The sequence below is a fragment of the Gallus gallus genome, chromosome 1 (genome assembly GCF_016699485.2).
Source record: "Gallus gallus isolate bGalGal1 chromosome 1, bGalGal1.mat.broiler.GRCg7b, whole genome shotgun sequence".
Lineage (NCBI taxonomy): Eukaryota > Metazoa > Chordata > Aves > Galliformes > Phasianidae > Gallus > Gallus gallus.
Genome location: NC_052532.1, coordinates 12,719,764 through 12,742,944, shown reverse-complemented (window position 1 = coordinate 12,742,944; position 23,181 = coordinate 12,719,764). Strand labels below are relative to the sequence as shown.

Genomic DNA, 23,181 nt, shown 5'->3' with positions numbered 1-23,181 from the left:
AAGAGGAGAGGGGGGAAAAAAGAAAAAGGCTGATTTGTAAACAGTACCATTTTTTTTTTTCCTTTTAAGACCAAACAAAAAGGCAGCCCTATTTTACTGGTATTTGGTATTTCTGAAAACGCAGTAGGAGAAATTGTCAGTGTGTGTCTACAAGGTGAAACGTGTTGGCTCATGGAATGTCAAAATACAGGGAAGAGCTGAGAATAAACATCTTTATCTTACTGGTATTAAAATCTATATGTACAAATTACTTTCAAAAGCTCTTTTTGTTCTGGGAGGAATTACATTTAATTTTACTTACGAACCTTCTAGATTTTTTTTTTAATAGATGGGTTTTGCACAGAAGTGATTATAAAATCTGTATGCATGCAACCTCCATCTGAGTCATACTGCGTGCTTTTTTCCCACTTGCTATATTTGGTCTTTGTGTTCCTCTACAAATCCTCAAGTGTTTTCCTTATTTAATACGCTTGAGTGGATGGGGATGGAAGAGGCTGAGGTAAGAGCACAGGAGGTGCAGCCCACCACAGTCTGTATGCAGCAAGTTGCCAACTTCTACCTGTAAAATAGATGCATGCAGAGTAAGACGCATGTAAAATAACAGGTATGGTATGTGCAGTGAGATCATCTGAGAGCAGAGCTCTCGTTCCTGTGGGCCTCAGACATTTTTCAGAGAGAATGCACGTGCTTACCTTGTGTTGCCAGTAGATTGCTGCTTTGAAGTTTTATGCAGACATCTTTACCATTTGTTCCTCCCCTCCTCTTTACCTGACTGCCTTATTTCTACTGCTGAAATTGTTGCTGCCTCCGTTACTCCTGCTTGGCTAATGCATCCAGTTGTCATGGATCGCTGAGAGTGCAGTGTCCACAGTGCTGGACTTGGGTGATCCCTGCTGTGGTACAGGGTGACGCCATGGCAGCAGCTGTCAGCTGGAGGAAGAGGAAAGCTGCTCTGGCATTGAAGGAGGGGAGGAAAAAATCCATCAGAAAAAACCAACCCAAGCCCCATGCTGCTGCCTGTGAAACCTGTGCAGGCTGACAAGTTCTTCGTGTAATTTCTTTGTTTGAAAAATATCCAAATAATTCATCTGAAGGATGTAAGTACAAATCATAGGCAAATGATGGTAGGCTGTGGGTATAACGTGCTGCACATGTATCACTGTGAACTAATCTTAATTTTTTTAATGATTCTATTTCATATACAAGGAACTCAAAGGTAAGATTCGCAAGGGAATTGCAGTGCTGTCATACCTATGGAAAGCTCTTCCTTTGAGAGCAGTGCTTCAGCCCTCAGGCTATTGCTAGTAAATTGTTTTGGTTAACTTGCTAGGTGAGTCCAAGCAGAGTGGATGTACACAATACAATCACAGGGCAAAAGATAAATATTTTGTATGTGTGAAGTGGGTTTCATTTCTGGAGCTACTGGAGAGAGTCCAGTGTAGGCTCGTAAAGACTGATGGGACTGGAGCACCTCAGGACAGGCTGAGGGATGCACAGCCTGGGGCAGAGGAGGCTCAGGGGGAGCCTAAATACCTGAAGGGAGGGCACAGAGGGGCTGGAGCCGGGCTCTTGTCAGTGGTGCCCAGTGCCAGGACAAGAGGTGATGGGCACAAATTGAAACACAGGAGGTGCCGTCTGAACCCCAGGCAGCACTGCTATGCAGTGCAGGGGGCTGAGCACTGGCACAGCTGTCTGGAGGCTGCTGACCTCCTTGGAGATGTCCAGATGGCATCTGGCTGTGGCTCTGTGCACCCTGCTCTGGGTGTCCCTGCTGGGGCAGGGGTTGGGCAGAGGGGCACAGAGCTTCCTGTCAACCTCAGCCACTCTGTTTCTGTGATTATAATTTCTATGCCACAGATTAATTAAAATATTTTTTTCTCTCAACCGACCAGAATCTTCAGGAGGTCTGCTGTGGTTTACTGTGCCTCCTTTGAAAGTGTGCTGACCTTTCCGTAGCAGGGTGAAGGAAGTGTGTATGCTTCCTGTGCTTCTTGAAGTAGAAGGGTTCATTGACTTAAGATAATGAAATCGGCACTTCCCCCTCCATACTGTATTTTTAAAATCCAGATGTTGTACAGAACTGTGTCATTATTGCCAGTGGTGATTTTTGTTCTTATTTTTCTATTTTAAGTGGCAGTACTTCCAATAACACTGCTGCTCTCTAGGACTACGTGTTTTATTTATTTTCAGGTCAGTGAAAGGGGTCTCAGCTACTCCTGTGCTGTTTTTTTGTTGCCTGTGGCTATGAAGCTTAAACTCTCTGGAAGACAAGGGGTAATTCATCTTTCTGTGGCTCAAAGAGGAGTTTCTGTGCTTATTCTTTGAAGACACAGTCTGAAGAGGTGTGCAGTGGAGCTGAATCTTGATTCCTGTGTGTCAGTACGTTTAGTCTGAGTTGCAGTGAGAGTGGCATAAGGTGCTTGAGCTGTGTGCCTGACTGGCCACGTGGGACTGTGGGAGGAAAGGAAAGACCATTAATGAGTGCACTTCTTACCTGTCCCCCTACTGGAAAGTAGTAGGCAGAATTTCTTGGTGGTGCTGCAGTAGGAGATGGTTGGTACAGCACCACAGACTTCAGTAATGTTTTGCAGCTGCTGACGGGAGTACCTAGGCTGCTGTCAAATTGCAGAACAAGTAGTATACCAGCAGCTGATTCATACTTTTCGTGTCTCCTAAAATGAGGAGTAAGAAGACTCAGTGTTTCTGTCTTTGGGTTGAATTGGAAAAAAAAAAATATGGAAAAAATGGTCTCTGTTGAGGCTCTTCTTCACTGATGTTTTTTTCCTCTGTGTGGCCTCCCACCAAGTGCTCCGCAGCTCTGCTCAGTTTTGGTGACTGAATTCTCCCAAAGCAGGGAAGTGAGAACTGACTTCAGTGGCTGCCTGCAGTTCTGAGTGGTTATTCCTTGCTGCTGCTGGAAGTCAGCTGGAAGGCTGTGGGGGTAAAGGAGCAACTTGGCGTTATTATTGATGCCTTCTGAAACTTCTGAAGTATTTCCTACCCTGCCAATAATTTTGATGGCTGTGAGCTCAAAGTTGAAACCATTGGATGAAATAAGAGCTTTGTGGCTTCTGCGAGTGGGCAGCATTAGGTCAGATAAGTCTTTGGGCAAAGCAAAATACTTTAGGTAACTTTGGAGTTCTTTTACTTACACAAGCTTGCATTTGGAAGGAATTAGTCTGTAGTTACCGAAGTTGAGACTGTTCATTGTCATTTTAAATTACAAACCAGTACTGTGTAATAATAATGGTGCATTGGAATATTTGTAAAATTCCAAAGTTTGGGATCTCAATCCAGCCAATAGATCCTGTGCTGTGTGTGCCAGGGATGATGCGGCACCACAGTAAATAAGTTTCTAAGCAGCCCTGAGAGAGAAAGTTCCTGTGCAGGTATTTGTGGTGGGTTCACAGAATCACAGAATGGCAAGGTTGGAAAGGACTTACAAGATCATCCAGTCCAACCGTCCTCCCATTACCCTTGCTACCACAAGCCACTAAACCATATCTTGTAGCTCCTCAACCAGACACCTCTTGAACACTGCCAGGGATGGCGACTCCAGCACCTCCCTGGGCAGCCATTCCAGTGCCTGACCGCTCTCTGAGAGAAAAAGGTTTTCCTTATGTCTAACCTAAACCTCCTCTGGCACAACTTGTGGCCGTTTCCTCGGGCCCTGTTTGTTGCCTGGGAGAAGGGGCCAAACCCCTCCGCATCACAACCTCCCTTCAGGAAGTTGTAGAGTGCAGTGAGGTCTCCCCTGAGCCTCCTCTTCTCCAGACTGAACAATCCCAGCTCCCTCAGCTCATAAGACTGGTGCTCCAGACCCCTCACCAGTTGTATTGCCCTTCTCTGGGTTAGTGCTTATTGCCTGATATTTGTGGTGTGTTAGGCTTGATTTGCATAGAAGGTGGTTAAAAATTGTCCAGAGGGAGTTGTGTTATTGCTGAGTATATGCATGCATGAGCAGCATGAGAAGAATGGAAATGTGTATTCATTCCTTGACAAATACAGTTCAAGTTCTGTAACGCTGTAATCATGCAGATATTGTTAGCCAAGCAGTAACACAACATTAAAATGTGATTTTCTTTGGTCTTTTGCACCCCAGGGAAGTGTGAGCTCAGTCTGCTTCTTAATGCCAGGTCCGGGGGAGGGGTTCTGTAAACATCTGGGGGCACTGAGTTTTTCTTCCTTGTTATTGTTTTTTTCCTGGAGTCCCAGAGGAGTTCTGTTACTCACCTTAAGAAAAAGGCCTTTTTAAACATAGATGAAGATTGTGACTTCTTCCTTATGTTTCTGAATCATACAGTGGAAAAAGTGTTTTGTTCATAGGTGCTTGCTTAATGCATCTCAGAGTACAGAAACAAGATGTCATTCAATTCAAAATGTCTAATAGCTCAGTTGATGCTGGATTCTTGCAGTTCTGTATATATATATACGTGTGTGTATATATGTATGCATGTTGTGATTGCTAGAGAGGGCTGAAACACCTGTTTTGAAGGCTTTGGGTTGTGAGTTACTGCCTCTGGAGTAATTAGCTGAGAAGTGAAATAGATGAGCTTGCATCAGACACTGCATTCATAGTGCTTAAACCAAAGCTAGTTTGGATATGTCAGTGTTGCTGTTCAGATCTTTATTTTGCCTTTTGGATTGCTTTCTTACACTTTCACCAAATTCTAGACTGTTGTCTGCTATGAGGCAGCTTCCCTAGCATCCCGGGGAAGAGACATTGTGTGTATGCAGCTCTTCTCTTTTTTATGGCAACCATTCTCCAAGTGTCAAAGAAGCACTATAGGTTTTGGAAGCAGCAGTGCATTTTGCTTTACAGCACTTACATATATGCAGCAGACGAGTGGCAGAATGGATGTGGTTCTGCTCCTTTCTACACATAATGCAGAAGGAGAATAAGATGGAAGCACTGCATTGGGTGTCGCTGATAGGAATTGTGGTATTTCAGCAAATTGATTCCTCTCACTGTTGAAGTCTTTGCAACTTCTGAGCAGCTATAAACATCTACTTCAGAGTGTGTGTTTGAAGTTCAGCAGAGAAGGAGCCTAGGGCTAAAAGAATGCCACATTCTTCTCTGAAATTCTGTTCTGGTTTTGCTGAAGAATACTGCTTCTAGAAGTCACTGCTTTCCATTTGGTGTTTGTATTCCTCAGGAGAATGTCAGCTGTGTGCTATATAATTGAATGCAGGTACTCTAAAGTTGGGTATAAGTGGATGTCAAGGCAGTATTAAGAATAGGCACAGCGCTGTAGTAGACAAAAGAGGGAATTTCCATCGAAGATACTGCAGTTAAATGTACAGCTTAAAGAAGACTTAAAAATCTGAGTCTTTGCAGTGAGGTTTGCTAGGAACTTGTTCTTACCTTCCGTTTGTGTGTGAAGGCAGCACTGTGTGTATGGGGTTTCTTTCGCTTAGGCAGCCTCTTTCAGGGCCGAGGGTGGGCAGGTGAAGGCAGGGTGGCGGGGTGGGCAGCTTACCCGAGCAGGTCAGGAGCTGGTCCTGCTGCTCCTTTCCTCTTTGCATGCTGTCACTGTTTTCTGTGTTTTAGCTGCTGTTGGGCAATGCCAGGATCCAGTTCTGTTCACTGATGTAGCAGCAGACAAGCAAATAGTTTTCTGCCGAGCCGTTGAGTCAACTTGTTTTGCAATCAGATGAGCATCAGTCAGTACAAGGAAGAGGTGCTGTGGAATTGTGTGCCAGGAGCAATGGGAGAGAGATGAGCGGGGCGTTGGGCTCTACTTATCCATGGCCATGAGCCATGCTCAGCTGTCGTGCATCCATATTTGAAGGCTGAACAAATCACTGAGAATCTGACATTTTTCTCATCTACCAGTATTCAGTTTATAATATAAAAATTTCTCTCTGAGAAATATGACATCTGGAGTATCAGACTGGTGCAAAGTCTAAAAATAATGTTTCCTAAGTACATCATTGCTGCCAGTATGAAAATAAAGTAGAGCTCTTAACAGAATTGCAGTCTTGTGTAGGCAGTAGCTTAAGCCTGTGTGAATTTGAGGGAGGCTCAAAACAACAAACCAGCTTTTCGAGTAAGGCTGTCTTTCATTTTCTGCTTGAAGTGCCTTTAGAGAGGTAGGCTTTAGTTTTGTTGGTATGTAGTTTTTTCAGATGTGTTTGATTCTGCTATTATTCAGAGTCCTATCCAAAGTCCTCTTATTGTGACTATTGTGTCTCAAGGTCCTTTTCCTGTCCATTAGCATTGTTAATGCAGACTCTTGAGGAGGGCATTCATACATTGTCTCCCAGGGGTGGATATGGCCATTTTCATTTCTCTCTCTCCCTGGCTCAAGCAGCACTTCAGGCAGCACTGTTACTTCCCATCATAGATGTTGTGGTGGGTTTTTATTACAGCTGTTTGATCTTTCTGTGGCTGTTGCTCTCTTGGTTTTCAGTTACTTCGGAGTTGAAAATGGCTTCAGTAAAAGATCTGTGGGAGAGGCGTGTTGGGAGATGAGAGGTTGCCAGCAAGTATTTATTTGGCTCAGTACTTTTGTAGCATCTGTTACCTGGGTAAGCATGTATAGATGAACTGTTAGTACTTGATATGTATAAGAAAAACTCCTGCAATCTGTGAGCAAAGGTAAAGCAAACAAACAGAGCCAATGAGCAACCAACTAAAAAACTTCTTCCCCCCCCCCCCCCCCCCCCCCCCAAAAAAAAACCCACAAAACAAAACCCAAACAAAATAACCGCCTTCCCCCCAGAACAAAACAAAACAAACAACCCCACAAACAGAAATGCAGTCTATATTGTTACTGTATTTGTACTCAAACTGAACAGAAAATCTCCCTTAAGGCTGGAAGGGCAGTTGGGTTGGATACGAGGCTTAAAAAAAAAAAGAATATCCTGTGGCTGGGTGTTTTCTTTCCTTCTGAAAGCTTCATGGAGATGGTATGAAAACAAACCCAGGGAATGATAGATGTTCTTTGTGTCAAAAATGCCTTACTGTGTGTAATCCCTCTTAAGAAGGTTTAGAGTACTTAAGTAGGTGTAAACCAAGTTAACTAAACTTGTTTTTACAGCTGGGTTGACTGCAGACCTTTTTGGATACGTTTAGACCAAGTTCTTAAGTTTGGTAATTTATTAATGGTACTGGCTTACGTTCAAGCTGTCTAACTTTAATTGTGTATGCGAAATTGATGTTTGCTTTTAGTGTGTTTTGTTTTAGTGTGTTTGCTCTGCCTTGCTCCAGCATTCAGCTCAAATTCCATATTTTTATATATGCAGATGGCTATACTGTTTGGAAGTGTTGGACTTTAAGTATCCTTCAGTATAGCAATGAATGTTCATGTTTAGAATGATATAATTTTAAAAGAGTAAGGTCAAGCATTTGAAATAGCAGTACTTCTTTTGCATACTCTCTTACAGGGTGTTGTTGCAGGAGGAGGGAGAATGCCTAATTCTGTGGTCTGTGTTCTGAGGTTTGGGTTGAGATTTTATGGCATGTAATATGGAACTGTCCTTTTCTCAGAAGCCACTGAGTTACTTTTATTTTCCTCACGTGAAGCTAGTGCCATAATGACAGCAGTACAGTATCATAATGTGGGTGGCAGTTGATTTTTGTCAGGTGATGGTGTTTCCCTCGGGTACCTTGGCATCCTTGATGAGTTATTGTTTACTCCTGTAAGGATGAGGTAGCTGGTTGCACGTGTATCTTTCCTTCCTGGTCTTCCCATGCCAATAGATTTAAAAAGTGCTGTGGCAGAAGATGTTAACAAACAAGTAGTGACTTGTATCTACCAGATGAAACAGTACTATTGCAAAGGTCTATGCTGTTTTTACATTAAATTTAGTCTAATGGAAGGACAGATTTTCATGAGGATCCTGTGCCTTCTGACAGTTGAATGTGGTTAGCTAAAAATGAGATTGTGCTCGTAGTTTGCTGCATTAAATCAGATTTAGATGGGAGTCTTTGTAGCTCTTAACTGTGTGGATTAGGTTAAGAAATCCCGGAGCCCACTTCCTTGTTTAGGCTAAGTAAGCAGCGAGTGACCTCAGGGCACTTCTTCCCACTACAAGATGAGAAAATAGAAGATAGGGAGATAACGAGCTTGCTGCCTGCACTTCAGAAATCCCGGAGGCATTTGTAACTGCTGTTGCAAACCTCAAGAAATTGTGGCAAGTGGCTTAATTGCTGCTGCTGCTTTCCAGTATCTGCATAAGTTCCAGTTCCAGACCTTCTAATTACCAGCAAGAATGTGTGCTTCCATTCACCAGAAGTTGTGATCTTTTTATTTGTTCTTTTTAAGGACTATTTGTAAATTACTTGAACTGAGGATTGCAAAATTAAATTAGTCTACTGCAACGTAGCAGTAGAGGCTGGTTTGAAAATTGGTACGCTATCTAACATGTGCAAATTTGAGGTTACTTAGAAACTGTGTATCTCACTGCAAGATTTCTGTGTCTGAACATGCTTATTTGGAACTTCTGATTGTGAATGTAACATGTCTAGTAATTTGATTGTATCAAATCATGATATGAGATTGTATCAACTGCTTTGTTTTACCGCCCTGAAGTATAGAAGTCTTTGGGTTCTCTCATTTATTCCTACCCTTGGCACTCCTACCCCCAAACACTGGCAGAACAACACTTCCAGAGAGGGTGTTTATCTTTGGTATTGCTTGAACATGATGTCTGTGAATGACTACTTGCATGCACAAATGTGCCCTTACATCTTATTTTCAATGTGGCTTGCATATTATGTAAACTTCAGTGTTGTGAGGTCTTTATTTTTTTTAAAAAAGACTGTGGTCATTTTTTGATGTTTCTTCATGTATTTCAACAAAATTCTGGTTTGTTTCTGGAAGAACACCACGTGAAGCCTTCTGACAAGGTAGGTCATAGCAGCAACGTTTGTAAGCAGCTTGCTGATGGTTGATATTCATTGACTGTAAATCTCTTGTTTGGCAACGTTTATTGACAGCTGTTGTGTAATTGATCTGAACTTTCTGGTTTAGTAGTTGCTGATGACCACTTAGTATGGTTGTGGACCGTGACCAATTATGAGAGTGGCCCTGGAAGTCTTTCTTTTTCACTTTGTTTTTCCTCCCCTGTGTGTTAATCAACAGTTGTAGCCTGATCATGGCAGTTGTCCCTAATAGTCATTAAGATACACATTTGGGGGTGCTTGGTGTTGGCCTCTCTGTGTGCCTTGCTGAATGGATAAGTATTCTCTATCTGAAGGTGCTTACAAGGTCTTTTCTTCTTTTGCCAGCTGGAAAGGAGAAACCAAAAACGAATGCAGAAGAGCTACAGATAAAAAAGGTTAAGAAGAAAAAGAAAAAGAAACATAAAGAGAATGAGAAGAGGAAGCGTCCAAAAATGTACAGCAAATCCATTCAGACTATCTGCTCAGGACTGGTTTCTGATGTTGAGGATCAGGAAGCCAAAGGCATCATAGATGATCATCTTAAGGATTTCAATGGGAAAAATATGGATCCCAAGAAGGACTGTGAGTCCAAGATACCAGAGAACAGTGAGTTTCCATTTGTCTCGTTAAAGGAGCCACGGGTTCAAAATAAACTCAAAAGGTTGGACACATTGGAGTTCAAACAGCTGATTCATATTGAGCACCAGCCTAACGGAGGTGCATCAGTTATCCATGCCTACAGTAATGAACTCTCCCACTTATCTCCTGTGGAGATGGAGAGATTTGCAGAAGAGTTTGTGGGTCTGGTTTTTAGTGAAAATGAAAACTGTGCAGCTTACTATGTAATGGGTATTGTTCATGGGGCAGCTACTTATTTACCTGACTTTTTAGACTACTTTTCGTTTAATTTTCCCAATTCACCAGTGAAAATGGAGATTTTGGGAAAGAAAGATATAGAGACAACGACTATGTCAAATTTTCATGCTCAGGTAAGAGGTTATATATTTTACTTTCTAAAGTCGTGTAACGGTTTCAAACAACTGTGAATGGATTTTCTTAGAATACAGTCACCATTTAGCTGTGCTGTGTGGGTGAAGCAAGACTAGAAGCAGTGTTGTTCTTTGTCAGTTCTGCAGTGATAAGGAGCTTATTAACTGAGGAGAAGTTGTGTTTCGTGTGGGAGGGGAACTGTTTGCATGCACGTGTTTGTAGATGTCTTTGGATTTGTCACTGTCTGAAGCCTAACTGAGCTTCGGAGGGCTAAAATGACTTAACTGTAGCTCTCTGGGTATCTGAACTGTAGCTTTTCTATACGAGCTTCTTCATAAAAGCTAAATTACTTTAATACATCAAAATAATGTTACACATAACACCTTTGTAGGGAACAGTTAAGTAATTTCATATGTAGTTTGAGGCTTTTAAATCTGTTCACAAAGGAGAAGTTGACAGTGGTTCATGTAGCAATTAATTTGATCCTTCCTGGTTGCATTTGCCCTCAGTTAGTTGTATTCCCTTGAAAGCAGTTAAGCTGTGTGGCAAAAATGGCAGGCATCTTCTGAATCAATTTCTTTCTGTTTTCATTTTCAGGGAGAGATGACTGTATAGTCTCATAACAGTAACTACTGGTTAAACACCACCTCTGCTATTTATAACTTGCTGTAGATGAAACAAATACTCTGTATGCAACAGTAATGTATTTCAGGTCCTATAAGTTTAGGAAAAAAAGCACTTTCCCAGATTGCAACCTTGGTAATGAAATTATTGTGTAAAGCTCTTAGAGATAACCCAATACTATTATGAGGATACTTAGTCCAGTTTTTCTGTCTGTATCAACTTCAGATCACAGTTAACTGTTTAATTTGCTTAGAAATAGATTCCGATTTGTGAATATTAAATGTTATTTGGGACGCCTATTAATTATTTTAGTCTTATTTAGGCTGTTATGAGGAGTTCAAATGTGAGTCACGCTGTATTTGATTTAAAAAGATATGCTTTTGTTTTCACTACATAAATATTTGTATGGAACACTGCTGAAAAACGTCATGCATGTCACCTGCAAGTGTGTATAGAACTGAATTGTTGCTGCAAGGGAATGCTTGCAGCCCTGGTTTAAAGAAAAGAAACAAACAGAAAAGCCCATCCACTGCCACAGAATGTGAACGTTCCATATATCCACTAAACTGTTCCTGAGTTTCTCCAAGAAAGCAATGATTCTGTTTACACGATATATTATGGGAGCTCCCCGGAGCTGTTCTGTCTGATGCCATTTCACATAAGGAAGCTGGATCTGTATGTGTGTTCTCGTGGGCAGCATTAATGGAAACATAACCGTGTGCTATTATCCATCTTAAAGACATACTTAAGAAATGCCTGGACTTGATTTCTGTGAATTGTAATGGAACTATGTTACTGATTAATTTGATGTGACAATAGTAATATCCACAGCTAAATCAGTTCTGTGGTCATTGCTTTTGAGATCGTTTCCCTCCCCTACTGTAAGTGAAGGAGGAACAGAAAATTTAGTAGATGAAAGAAGCTGAACTTTACGTTGTAGTGTTCAAATCATGAAGTGTGCATTTTACTTGTCTAGAGGCTTAGTTCTGCTGTCTTCCTTTTGTTTTCTCTGCTTTTCAGTGAGTTTTTGTAGCTTTTCATCACTTGTCAGGATTTGGTTGCATGACAGAATGCTTGGCTCTTATTATAGTTTTGCTCACATAAGGGGTGTTGTGTGTATGAGTAATGTATATATGCGTATGCCAGACTTCTTCATACAGTCTTTTACACAGCATTACTCTTCCCTGGCATACAGTGGTCAGTACTGTGGTTGCCTAGCTGTTGGTTCCATTTTTCCTTACTGCTGTTATTTTTAAATAATCTTCTATGTATACATTCTCCATGTTACTAGGTGACTTGCTGCAGCCTAGGCTTCCTTAGCTCAGTATCAACGATGTTTGGGAAGGAGTATGGGAACATAGCAGTCAGAGTGGTACTGTGCCACGGGGAAGGCTCACCCCCCACAGGTGCCAGAGGGCCTTTTCAGATCTGAGGACTGAGTCGTGGTTTTGACCTCCAGCTGTACTTTTGTTGCATGAATCCCATTCATTAGTATCAGCTACCTCTTTTTTCTTTTCAGTTTTTTGTATATAATTTTTTTTTAAAAAGTACTAAATGTTTACCTAACTTGTTACTTTTTGGGGTGCAGTTTGACACTATTTTCCCTTCTTGCTGAATTCTTTGTTGAACTTGAAGAGATTAAGTGTTGTTGAACTGTATTTCCTTGAAATTTTAAATGTAGTTTTTCTTCCTGCAATGCAAAAGCTCTGTACTCGTGTGTTATGTGGTGTTCTGAGCTGCCTGTGCAAAGGTGAGTTGATTTCTGATGCCCAGGTAGGAACTTTGTGTATCTGGTTTGCTTTGAATATCTGTCTCAACCTTCCTCAGTATCAAACTCAGCTGTTGCACTGTTCATTTGCACTAAAACACTGAATGAGGCCGACATCAGTAGGTGAAGTTCTTGGGTTGTTTTTGAGATCTCTCTGTGATGTGTGCAACCAGTCTGACAAACCTGCCATGTATTTAGAAAGACCAAAGTGTATGAAAAGAATAGTCCATAGAAGGAGGAATGAGTTAAGCCTGGAGCGGAAGTATCGGAGTGTTGTATTGGAGGTGACTTCACTTCTTTTTCCTCTGCTGGGTTCTTCCAGTAGTGCTCAGTAAGCTTCAACCCCGTTTTCTTGATTTCTTTTTCCCCTGTGTCAGATAGAAGTAATGTATTTTCTCTTGTTGGGAGATTAGAAATGGGCTGAAGCTTGTGAGACAAGTTGCAGTAGGCACAGGAGAGGGAGGTTTGAGTTGGGATTGGTTCTACCTCATCAGAATGAGCTGTTAAATTTCACAGAGAGAGAAACTGGAGAGTTGTCCATCACCCATCGCAGGTCTGTATTTCAGCACTGCTAAATAAACAGTTCTGCTGTGAACCATTTCTGAGGCTTAATGACTATTTCTATAACTGGACAAAATGGGATTGGTTTGTGTGTCCATCCCTGGATTCCTTCATCCTTGTAGACTGATAGCTGCATCAGTTACTTGATAGCTTTGAATCTTGTCAAGTTCTTAGGAGTATTATGAAGAATGCTCCTGAATGATCAGCTTTTGCCACCTGCTTGGGGCTTATGTCACTTGAGATTAGCTTGTTAGTGCTGTTGAGGCAAATTACTTAACATTTTGAAACTGTGACTGTGTCCTTGTGCTGGGCGGGTGTAAACTCTGTGTACTGCCTACACCCCACAGCTCACACTTCATGTTTGATTGTAGCAGTGCTTACTGGGTTGATTTTTTTTTCCTGCTCTTCAGTCTGGTTGGAGAGAAAACATTATTTGTGCAGGTAGAAGAAATCCTGAGCAATACAAAACAGTCCCTGTGCTTCAAGGCAAGACTTGGCTGTTTGAAGCCTTATCTGACAAGTGCTTATCTGATGTGCTTGCTGAGATGTCTAGGTGATTCCATGCTTCCCAAGGGAATCCGGTGAACAATCTTGTCTTGTTTGTCCTCTTACCTTAATCCTCCCTTTAGTCCTTTTATTGGTATCAGTAGCTGACAAGGCAACCACCACATGCCTCTCTGTTAGTGTTTTCCAAGTTTGACACCTTATATCCTTAAGTGTGATACACTCTTACCGCTCCCTCTTCACGCTCCCTTCAGTCAATCCTTTTCAGCATTGAATTTACAAAACCACAGTATCTGCCTGGTATGCTACTGTTGTGAAGGATTATGAGAGGATTGCTTCAAGTGGCTGGCAAATGATTGCTCTTGGTTGTTTACTCCTGCCCTTTTCAGAACAGCAGCTCTTGCAAAGCGAGTCACTCCTCTCTTCATTTTTACGTGCAATCAATTATGTGTGTAGATACATCTGAGTGTAGTTCTCCGCTTTCATTCAAATTGAATTGCATCCTGTGCATTTAGATCCCTGTCAGAGATGTTGTTTTGATCCTTTCCTGTAGCAGGCTTTGTGTTACCTGCAGGTTTGATAAGCGTACACTGTGTTGAAAGGAGAGATCCTTGGTTAGTATCACAGTGTAGGGCCTTTTGTATTGATCATGTGAATAAACAGTTCCACTGATTGCAGTTACCAGATTCTATTTCTGTCCTTTGAAAGCGCCTATACTGTCATTGAAAGAAAGGTTTGTTTTCGTTTGGCCTGGTTGTTCTTGGACATGTCCATACTTTTAATTTTTACCATTTTATCTTTTTAGACTGAAACACTTCGCTTATTCCCCCCCCCCCCCCCCATCCCCCCCCAAGTGCATCTAGGATAAGTGTTTGTCTTGCTTCTCTCACCACCTGTTTGTTTAAGGTGGTGTATTTATCCTCTTACAGCTTGAAGAGCGTTTTGAGTTCTCACTGAATTGCTGCAGCTTGCTTTCCCTGTTAGCTACCTGCTTTGTTACTCTTAGGGAAGTGAGGATGGTCATCCTGAAGCCCATGTGATTTGGGACAAGCATTATATGTTTTGCACCATTTGAAGTGTGGTTGTACAAGTTGTCAGAGCCCGTCTAGTACCTCTTGCTGCTAGAAGAGGATGTCCTTGTTCTTGCTTCCAGCTGTGTGTCCTTGTGCCAAGCTGTGGTGTTTCTCAGAGCTCATGGTGAGCCAACTTGGCTTGTTAATCCAGCTGAAAGTTTTGTCTGCTCCCACATGATTGGTTTTATTGTTAAGTCAGCAAATGATTTTAGTGGTGCCAGAGGTGGCTCAAGGATAAGTGCAGGACTACGCAGTCAATCCCATTCTGTGACAGCAAGTGATTTACTGCTTCAGAGAGATAATTTGACCCCTTGCACCTTTGGAAGTCTCATATTCCATGTTGCCTGCGTTAATTGGGGTAGACGCTGGGTATTCAGGTAGTGTAAAGAACAGTGTAAGTGTGCTAGAGGAAGGAAGGCAGCGGTGATGACTCTGATGTTCGTGTGGTCACTTCAGGTTAGTGGTCGTCCTTTCTTTCTGACAGTTCTGGGGATCTTTTTAATCTTTTATTTTTCTTTCCCATCCTTCTCTTTTAGCTCTTCCAAGTTTACCTTTGGGGAGATTTTCCTGATGTTCGCTCCTTTTGATTTGTGGAATCCTGCTTGCCTGAACATACTTTTTGCCTCCCCTCCTATTTGAGGGGACTTGCTGAAAACATTTTTCTTGTACAGAAATCTGAAGTATTTGCATGCTATTTCATTTTCTTATCATTAATGATTTGTCTCTTTTCATATACTGTGGTGTCTGCCTGTATTCAGTGGTCAGAGGAATTCTTTATATGTTATGTACATCTCATAAGTTATTTCAGCTTTCAGTAGAATTTCACTTTAGGTAGAATTCACTCCTTGCTTTTAGGCTGTCTGAATGTTTGATTAGTTAAAGCTGTAAAGCTTATTAGTAGATGCTTGCTGTTACACAAGTTTCCCCAAAATATAAGGCTTCTTTCCTCTTGGATGATGACAAAGTAGAATTGTTAGCTTGTTAAAACACGTATATTGTATCACTGATTTTTTTTATCTCATAATGTGTAAGATTCTGCAGGAGACTTCTGTGATGGATGATGGCAACCTACTGTCTTCAATGCAAAACTTTTTTTTTCTCATTTATTAAATGGTGTTGAGAGAATCAGTTCACATGGAATGACATCAGAAGTCTTCATTATTTGTTTTGCACATAAGTTACCTTTCAAGATTGCTTGTAAACAGTGTTACCAACAGATACCAAATGAGTTGTATGTTGCTTGTTTTCATTGGGGTATTTTGTATTGAGGGAAAAACAAGCTAAACAAAGCCCTCAAGGTATGTACTGGAAACCTGGAGAGAATCTGAGACTGAATGTTGTCACAGGTCTTCTTGAGTTACAGTGTGTAATAGCTACTTTGCCTTGGCAAGATTGTTTTATGTGAAGGTTGGAATTCTTTGTCAACTACTGCACTGTTTTTTCTGTCAGTGAAATACAGAATATTAGGTCATCTTGCTTCTAAATAGTTGGACTATCTGTCCTTTGTTATTTGAGGTTTTCAGCTATGATGTGAATGAAGTATTGGAAGTGATAGTATTGACTGCCATCGTAAAAGGACACTGGTGGAGCTGTGCTGTAATAAAAATGCTGGAATGCATCTCCTGAAACTTCTGTTTAGGAAGTGGTGTACCACATGTGGTGTGAGGAGGTGGACGATCTTCCCTGTCTGTTGGCACAGCTGAAGGAGGAGGTAGAAGGATTAGGGAGCATCATGGAGTGAGAAAGAGACAATGAGTGGAGTAGCTCCCTGCTATCCCTGCAGGAAAAGCACCGGGGGATGCTCTGCAAGTAGTGGTGGATCCCCTACTCTCTTGTCATTGGACAGGAGGAGGGGGCTTAAGAGATGGGGAGGAGTGGAAACAGGTCCCTGCTTGGGGTGGCAGGGAAACCCCCTACCTTGCCTTCCCAGGTGCCCTTACACAATAGGTATGAGGCACTGCAATGTGAAGGGACAGCTAAATGAGGATGTTGAAGATCCATCCAGAGGGTTGTCTGGGGCTTGTCAGCCACCTCCATGTGTCGTAACTGCCAGTGCACGGAACAGAAGAAGGGTGATTGTCACACATGGCTCCCTCTGAAGGGAACAGAGGGCCAAATAGGTTGACCAGACCCTCAGGGAAAATCAGCTGTCTCCCTTGGGCCCGGGTCAGGGATGTCACTGGGAAGTTCCTTGGTCTGGTATGGCACTCTGGTTATTACCCACTTCTGGTAGTTGGCAGCAGTGAAGTCATGGGGAGAAGCCCGAGGGCTGTCAAAAGGGTCTTTAGGGTTGAGACTCTAAGGGGGAATAAGAGTGTTTACCCTATCTGGAAGAAAAGGTAGCCAACTCAGGAAGAGTACGAAGATGTTGCTAGGATATGCAGAAGGGATATGAGACAGGCTGAGTGATAGAATGAATCATGGAATCATAGAATGGCCTGGATTGAAAAGGACCTCAGAGATCATCTAGTTTCAACCCCCTACTATACGCAGGGTCACCAACCACCGGACCAGGCTGCCCAGAGCCACATCCAACCTGGCCTTGAATGCCTCCAGGGATGGGGCATCCACAGCCTCCTTAGGCAACTGGTTCCAAAAGCCCAACAAAGTCTATCTGACCACTGCTGTTAAAGATAATAGAAAATATTTTTACAAATACATTATTAACAACAAGAGGAGGACCAAGGAAAATCTCCATCATTTATTGGATGTGACAAGTAACATCACCACTAAGGCTGAGGTTCTCAGTGCCTTCTTTAGTAGTCAGACCAGTTGTCTTCAGAGTACTCAGCCCATGCCCTTAGTCTGGAATGCTACAGTCCTGCGGTTGGGCTAAATAATCTTCCGAGGTCCCTTCCATATGAACTTTTCTGTTCTAATCCAGTCATGGGAGAGAGATGAGATAGCAGATTCTAAGAGCAGCTGAAAGTCATTGTGTGCTTACTTGTGGCTCTGAACCAGTGTGCTGCTGCAGGAAGATGTAGTGGAAGAGAGTGAAGAGCTAGAGCTACTCCAGAAGACAGTGCTCACTGCCAGCTTCTGCCTCCTTTGGCAGACTTGCTCGTGTTTTTTCTGGCCAGGCATTCATTGTTATGGCCTACCTCTTGTTTACATCTCTTTCTTAAGATTAAAAATAAGTAAAATTCAAGGATGTTAATGCAAGCACCAGCTCAATGTCCTGATGTAGAATGGCAGAATGCTAAGAATGCTAAGCTACTTCTACCAGTGGAAGACCCATCCACTTGCATGTTAGGTTTATCAGTAAACTGTGATTGATACGGCTGTCTTTACCTTCAGAAAGTGTTGTTTGGGTGCTGTAGAACGGATCTGTCCAGCAAGCCATAAATGAAAAGCGTGTATGCCTTAACTATCCAAGTGCCTTCATCCCATGAGCTCCTGCCATGTAGTGCCAGTGCAGACAGCTGAGGACTGACTGATGGAGATTCAACAGAAACAAGTATTTGCTGTGATTTTGTAACAAAATCAGCGGTGTCAGTGCAAGAGAGCTGCAGGAATGTTCAGTTAAGGATTTGGGGAATAGGGGAATGCTGCTGTTCTCAATATAGCTGCCATGGTTTGCCATCACATTAACTCAGACATTTTATAGAGTCTTACTCTTTGTCAGTCCTCTGTGGCCTGAGTGTGTGTGACTGAGTTGATTGGAAGAGGGTTTGGCTCTCAGTTTCTGAAAGGCATCTTGTTACATCAGTGTAGCTTCTAAGGAGGGCACAATATTGTTCTGTGTTGTATGCTTAGTCTTTTCTGGAGTTGCTGCTAATTATCCTCTGCCCTGCTGTGGTTACTGGGAATTTTAATAGTCTGTTTGGGTGAGGATCATAATTAAGCTGTGCTTCGTTGTTTTCCCTGCACCTTTTTTGTTTCCTTGCTTTGGATGCAGAACGCGTAGAGATGCAGTGCAAGAGAAATGCTGTACTTGTTTGTGCAGCAATCCATCTGCTCTTCCCTCTGTTTTGATCTTGGTCATATTTCATCTGATAATACTGCTGTGTTGTTTAGCCTGTTAAATAGGAAACCAGAAGGGGAAGTGATCCCGATCAGTCTTGCGCTTAAGTATTTTATTCGTGTAACGAGGCAGATAAGATTACTTAAAAACAAAACAACCTTAATGCTGTGTTTCTGTGAGAGGTGAATGCTATGGCCCTTAAAGTGGGAGGAGAGCAGAAGAAGTCTTAGCGCAGGAAAAATAGATGAGTGGTTGCCGTTCCCTGTTTTCCAGTATCAGCCCTTTGTGGGCCTTGACTTCACTAACTGCGAAGTTAGTCCAGTTAATGGACTCACAGAGTGGCTGTGTTGGAGAGGGCGATTAGCAGAGGAACTATTCAGAATGTAATGATCTGTAACTCAGGATGCTGCATAACTTACAGGAAAAGGTAAAAAAAAAATTGGTTAGATTTGAGTTAAATATGCAGATCAGGTAATCCAGGTAAGAACGTTTATTTATTACTTAACTGGTTAGATTGTACCTGAGTAGTCTGTTTCTGCTTTTAGAATATTATTTTCTTGAAAGACAGCATTCACTCAATCTTGCATTGAGACTTTATATTTCAAGTACGATTGTCATACTTCTTTAATGGGAGCTTCTGTCATTGCTGATAGATAGTAGTAACTGAATTCTTAATAATGTTAGGTATAATGAGGGTTTATGTAGGACTTGTTATCAATCAGAAAATGTAAGCGCAGATTAAAGGTGTTTATTGAACACAGACTTGGAGTGATAGTGACCTCAGTGTAACTTTAACTGTCATATTCTACTTATAGGTAAAAAGAACATACTCTCATGGTACGTATAGAGCTGGCCCAATGAGACAGATCAGCCTGGTTGGAGCAGTTGATGAGGAAGTGGGGGATTACTTTCCTGAATTCCTTGATATGTTGGAAGAATCACCCTTCTTAAAAGTAAGGACAGAAGGGAATAGGGTGGGTGAAGGGGGACGATGCTCTGATAGTGCTAAAATCAAGTGGTTGTGCTATGATGTTCACTTAAATAATTGAGTTGTTCAATAAGTGTGTTCACTGAGACAGATAAAGACTACTTTAAATACATATATGTTAAAGTAATTCACTTCAAAATTGTGCCTTGTATTTCCCATTAGTGTACACTGCCATGGGGAACACTTTCTAGTTTAAAATTAGAGAGTCGTAAAGACAGCGATGATGGTCCCATTATGTGGGTACGTCCAGGAGAGCAGATGATCCCCGTGGCTGACATGCCAAAGTCACCTTTCAAAAGGAAGAGGTATGTTGAAATATTTTGCTTGATAAGTGTTTGGTTAGTATTCATTCTTTAATGCTTTGCTGGCTTATATGTTATCTTAATGTAAATTGTTGAAAGTGTTCATCCCAAAAGATATACTTTTAAGTTGCTTTGCTTTACGAGAGTTGTTTTGGTTGGTGATAGTTTTTGTTTTTTGTTTTTAACATTTGTATTGTTTACTGTCTGGCCAAGTGCTGCTGGTTCTCTCTAGAGCTTTAAGAAGAATTTAAGGTTACCATCTGAATATTCCTCATTTTCCTCGTGCAATGAATTTACAATATAGCGAGATGAAAACTGCAGGGAAATGTATCAGTAGTTGTACACCTATTTACGTGCCTGGAAGACTGGTGTTGATATCCCTGTTCTTAAGTGTGATTGGATCTTTAAAGACCTCAAGGGGCAGGGGCTCCTCATCTGAAAGATGATATGTCCAACCTTAAATGCTGTCTTTAAGCTTTCTTGTAGTACTGGGTATAAGCACTAGCTTGAGGGTGAGGATGTCTGCTGCGGAACTTGAAATTTATATGGTGTCTTTGGAGCGCTCTTCTCCAGGACTCAGGTGTATATAAAGGAAGCAAACAAGAATTGGAAGCAGGGTCACACGCCTCTGGAGTATACTGTGAAGGGGATACAGTTCAGGTCCGAGTCTACTTGAAGATGAATTTGGTAAGGTGTGAAGAATGTGAAGGGCAACAAGAGGGACTTCTGAAGGTGTATGTGCTGCAAAAGAGATACTGGGGAAAATTTAGATAATCTGCTGAATGGGGCAAAGGTCATAGAGACACAAAAAGCAAGTTACTCAGTGCTCTCTTTGTGCTGCTCTTTACTGGTAAGATTACTCTCCAGTATTCCCAGGTCCTGAAGACAATTGGAGGGCCTGGAATGAGCACTGTTTGCCTTCAGTGGAGATGAATTGGATTAAGGAACGTTTTAAACAGATGAGACATGCAGAAGCTCCTGGGACCTGGCAAGATGCACCCAGAAGTGCTGTGGGAGTTGGTCACATTGCAAGGCCGCTCTGATTGTCTTTGAAAGGTCATGGCCATTGGCTGTTGTTCTTGAGAACTGGGAGAGAGCAGATATCACTCTGATCTCTCAGAAGGGCAAGAAGCCAGACTTGGGGAACTACAGGCCAGTCAACCTTGCCTTGACCCTGGGAAGAATGCTTTGGAACTTGAAAAACTTGGGAACATGAGGGACAAGAATAGATATTGGGTATAGCTAGCATCAGTTGATAAATGGGAAATCATGCCTTATCAACCTGATGGTCTTCCTAATGACAGGGAGTAGAGAGGCAGGTGCTGATCTCTTTGGAGACACCAATAAGAATCCAAGGGAGTGGCATGGTGTGTGTCAAAGCAGGGCCAGGCTGGGGAGTAGGAAAAGGTTCTTCACAGGAAGGTGGTCAGTCACTGGCATGGGCTCCGTAGGGCTGTGGTCATGGTACCAAACTGCCAGGGGTCAGGAAGCATTTGAACAGTGCTCCCAGACACAGGGTTAGAATTTTAGACCTGATTCTTATAGGTCCCTTCCAACTCCATTTATTCTTTTAATCCATTCTAATCTACAACTAAATGATTGGTGTAATGGATGAGAGTAATGCTAGGGATGTTGTCTATTTTGGCTTTAGCAAGATTGGACACCTGTCTGCCCTAACTTCCTGACACTCAAATTAATGAAGGACAAGCTAGACAGGTGAAGAACAAAATGAATCAAGAACTGGCTTAATTTCTGTCCTCAAAAGGTTGTGATCAGCAGCTTGAGGGCTAGTTGGAGGGTAGTCTGTTCAACATTCCCATTAATGATGGGACAGTATACACCCTCAGCAACTCTGCACAGTATAAAGTTGCAAGGAGTGATTGCCCAGGAGGGTTGTGCTGTGAAGCCAGAGGGACCTTGACAGGCTAGGTCTTGTGAGGTCAGCAGAGGGAAGTTTGGAATCTTGCACCTGTGAGGAAGTACACACCAGCTCAGGTTGGGATTTAGCCTTGTGAAGGGAAGGCTCAGCTGGGATCACAGCAGTGTTGTAGAAGCATCTGATAGGAGGGGGAAAAAAAGGAGAATCACACTCTTTTCAGCAGTGCCTGGTGACATGATGAGGGAACGGGCTCAAGCTGCATTATAAGAAAATCCATTTAAAATAAGAGCAACAGAACCAAACCCCTTTACTGTATGGGCAGTTGAACCCTGGAAGAGGTTCTCTTGAGCTTGTGCAGTCTCTACCTTCAGAGATGCTCAGAACTGACTGGAGACAGCTGTGAGCGACCTGCTGTATAGTTGTGCATGGGAAGGTAGACCGCATGCTCTCTAGGTGTCACTTCCAACCTGGCATTCTAAGTAGCTCTTGAAAAAATGTTTTGTGGCGCACAGCGAGGGCTCAAGCTGGACACAGGAAAATGTCTTGTCTCTACTCACCTCTGTGTTGTGTCCTCTGTGTTCATTAAACTCTGAAGAAATAATCTTGCTGCTTCTCATTCCTAGTTCTAACATGTGGAATTAAATATGCATACGTTTTCTAACTGCTCAGTGGAAACATAAATGGCAAAAATTTCTGACTCACCAATACTATTTTTCTTCTATAGAACTACCAATGAAATAAAAAACTTGCAGTACCTACCTCGAACCAGTGAACCACGTGAAATGCTATTTGAAGACCGGACACGAGCCCATGCAGATCACATAGGACAAGGTTTTGAACGACAGACTACAGCTGCTGTGGGAGTGTTGAAGGCTGTGCACTGTGGAGAGTGGTATGTGTTGACTGACTTACTCAGCTAGGCATCTGGAAAATATTTACCTCAATTTCCATTTATTATCAGAAGACAGAGCACTGAATAGGCTAATCTAGCATTAGAGGTATTTAAATGATACTTTGTAGATAACTGGAGTTTTTTCTGCATCTCTTTGCACTACCTGTGCTTGTCTGTCATTTAAAAGATTGTGTACAGCCTTGCAGTGTGGCTGAAACTAGAAAGGTGCCTCGCAGCAGCAGTTTAATAGCTATGATTGAATTGCTGTAATTAAGTTGATGTTAGATGTAAAAAGTACTTCACACTTTGTTTTAATTTAAATAACGTGCACTTTGAGTTGAGTTTCTGCTTGAGAGGTGCAGATGAAGGCCTTTTGGCAATTCTCTGTGTTGTCTGGAAATGAGCCAAACTTACATTTTTGCTTTAAAGTCACGGCTGCTATAACCCTAACTTATTAATGGTAGATTGCCTAAGAAGAATCTTCTTGGAGGCTGCGTGATGGTCTTGAGTGTCTCTGAAATTCCCATGTGTGATTCAGTAAATGAATTTATCTTGTTAGGAGCTATTTACATTTTGATGGAATAAAGAAACTCCAAAAGCACGTGGGCTCTATTGCCCAGAACAAAGAGTCATTGTTTCAGGAACTTCTGACCTTGGTTTGGGGGAATGACCTTACTTTTGGAGGTTACCTTTGTAAACTTAAATAGAACCACCTTTAGCTCTTTCCTGCCCAAAATTCCCTTCAG

At 42.1% G+C, this 23,181-nt stretch overlaps 1 protein-coding gene across 2 annotated transcripts in view; it reads left to right on the top strand.

The window, feature by feature from the left end:
* Window positions 1–23,181, top strand: part of RSBN1L (round spermatid basic protein 1 like) — a 47,447-nt gene that overhangs the window by 14,825 nt on the left and 9,441 nt on the right. Inside the window, exons 3-7 of one of the 2 annotated variants that reach the window (XM_015275759.4) lie at window positions 9,236–9,496; window positions 9,815–9,879; window positions 19,190–19,327; window positions 19,525–19,667; window positions 22,268–22,435. In XM_015275759.4, coding sequence (XP_015131245.2) covers window positions 9,236–9,496; window positions 9,815–9,879; window positions 19,190–19,327; window positions 19,525–19,667; window positions 22,268–22,435 — 775 coding nt within the window. Of the gene's footprint in view, window positions 1–9,235; window positions 9,880–19,189; window positions 19,328–19,524; window positions 19,668–22,267; window positions 22,436–23,181 lie in introns of both variants that reach the window. The other variant, XM_015275758.4, reaches the window with a different exon arrangement.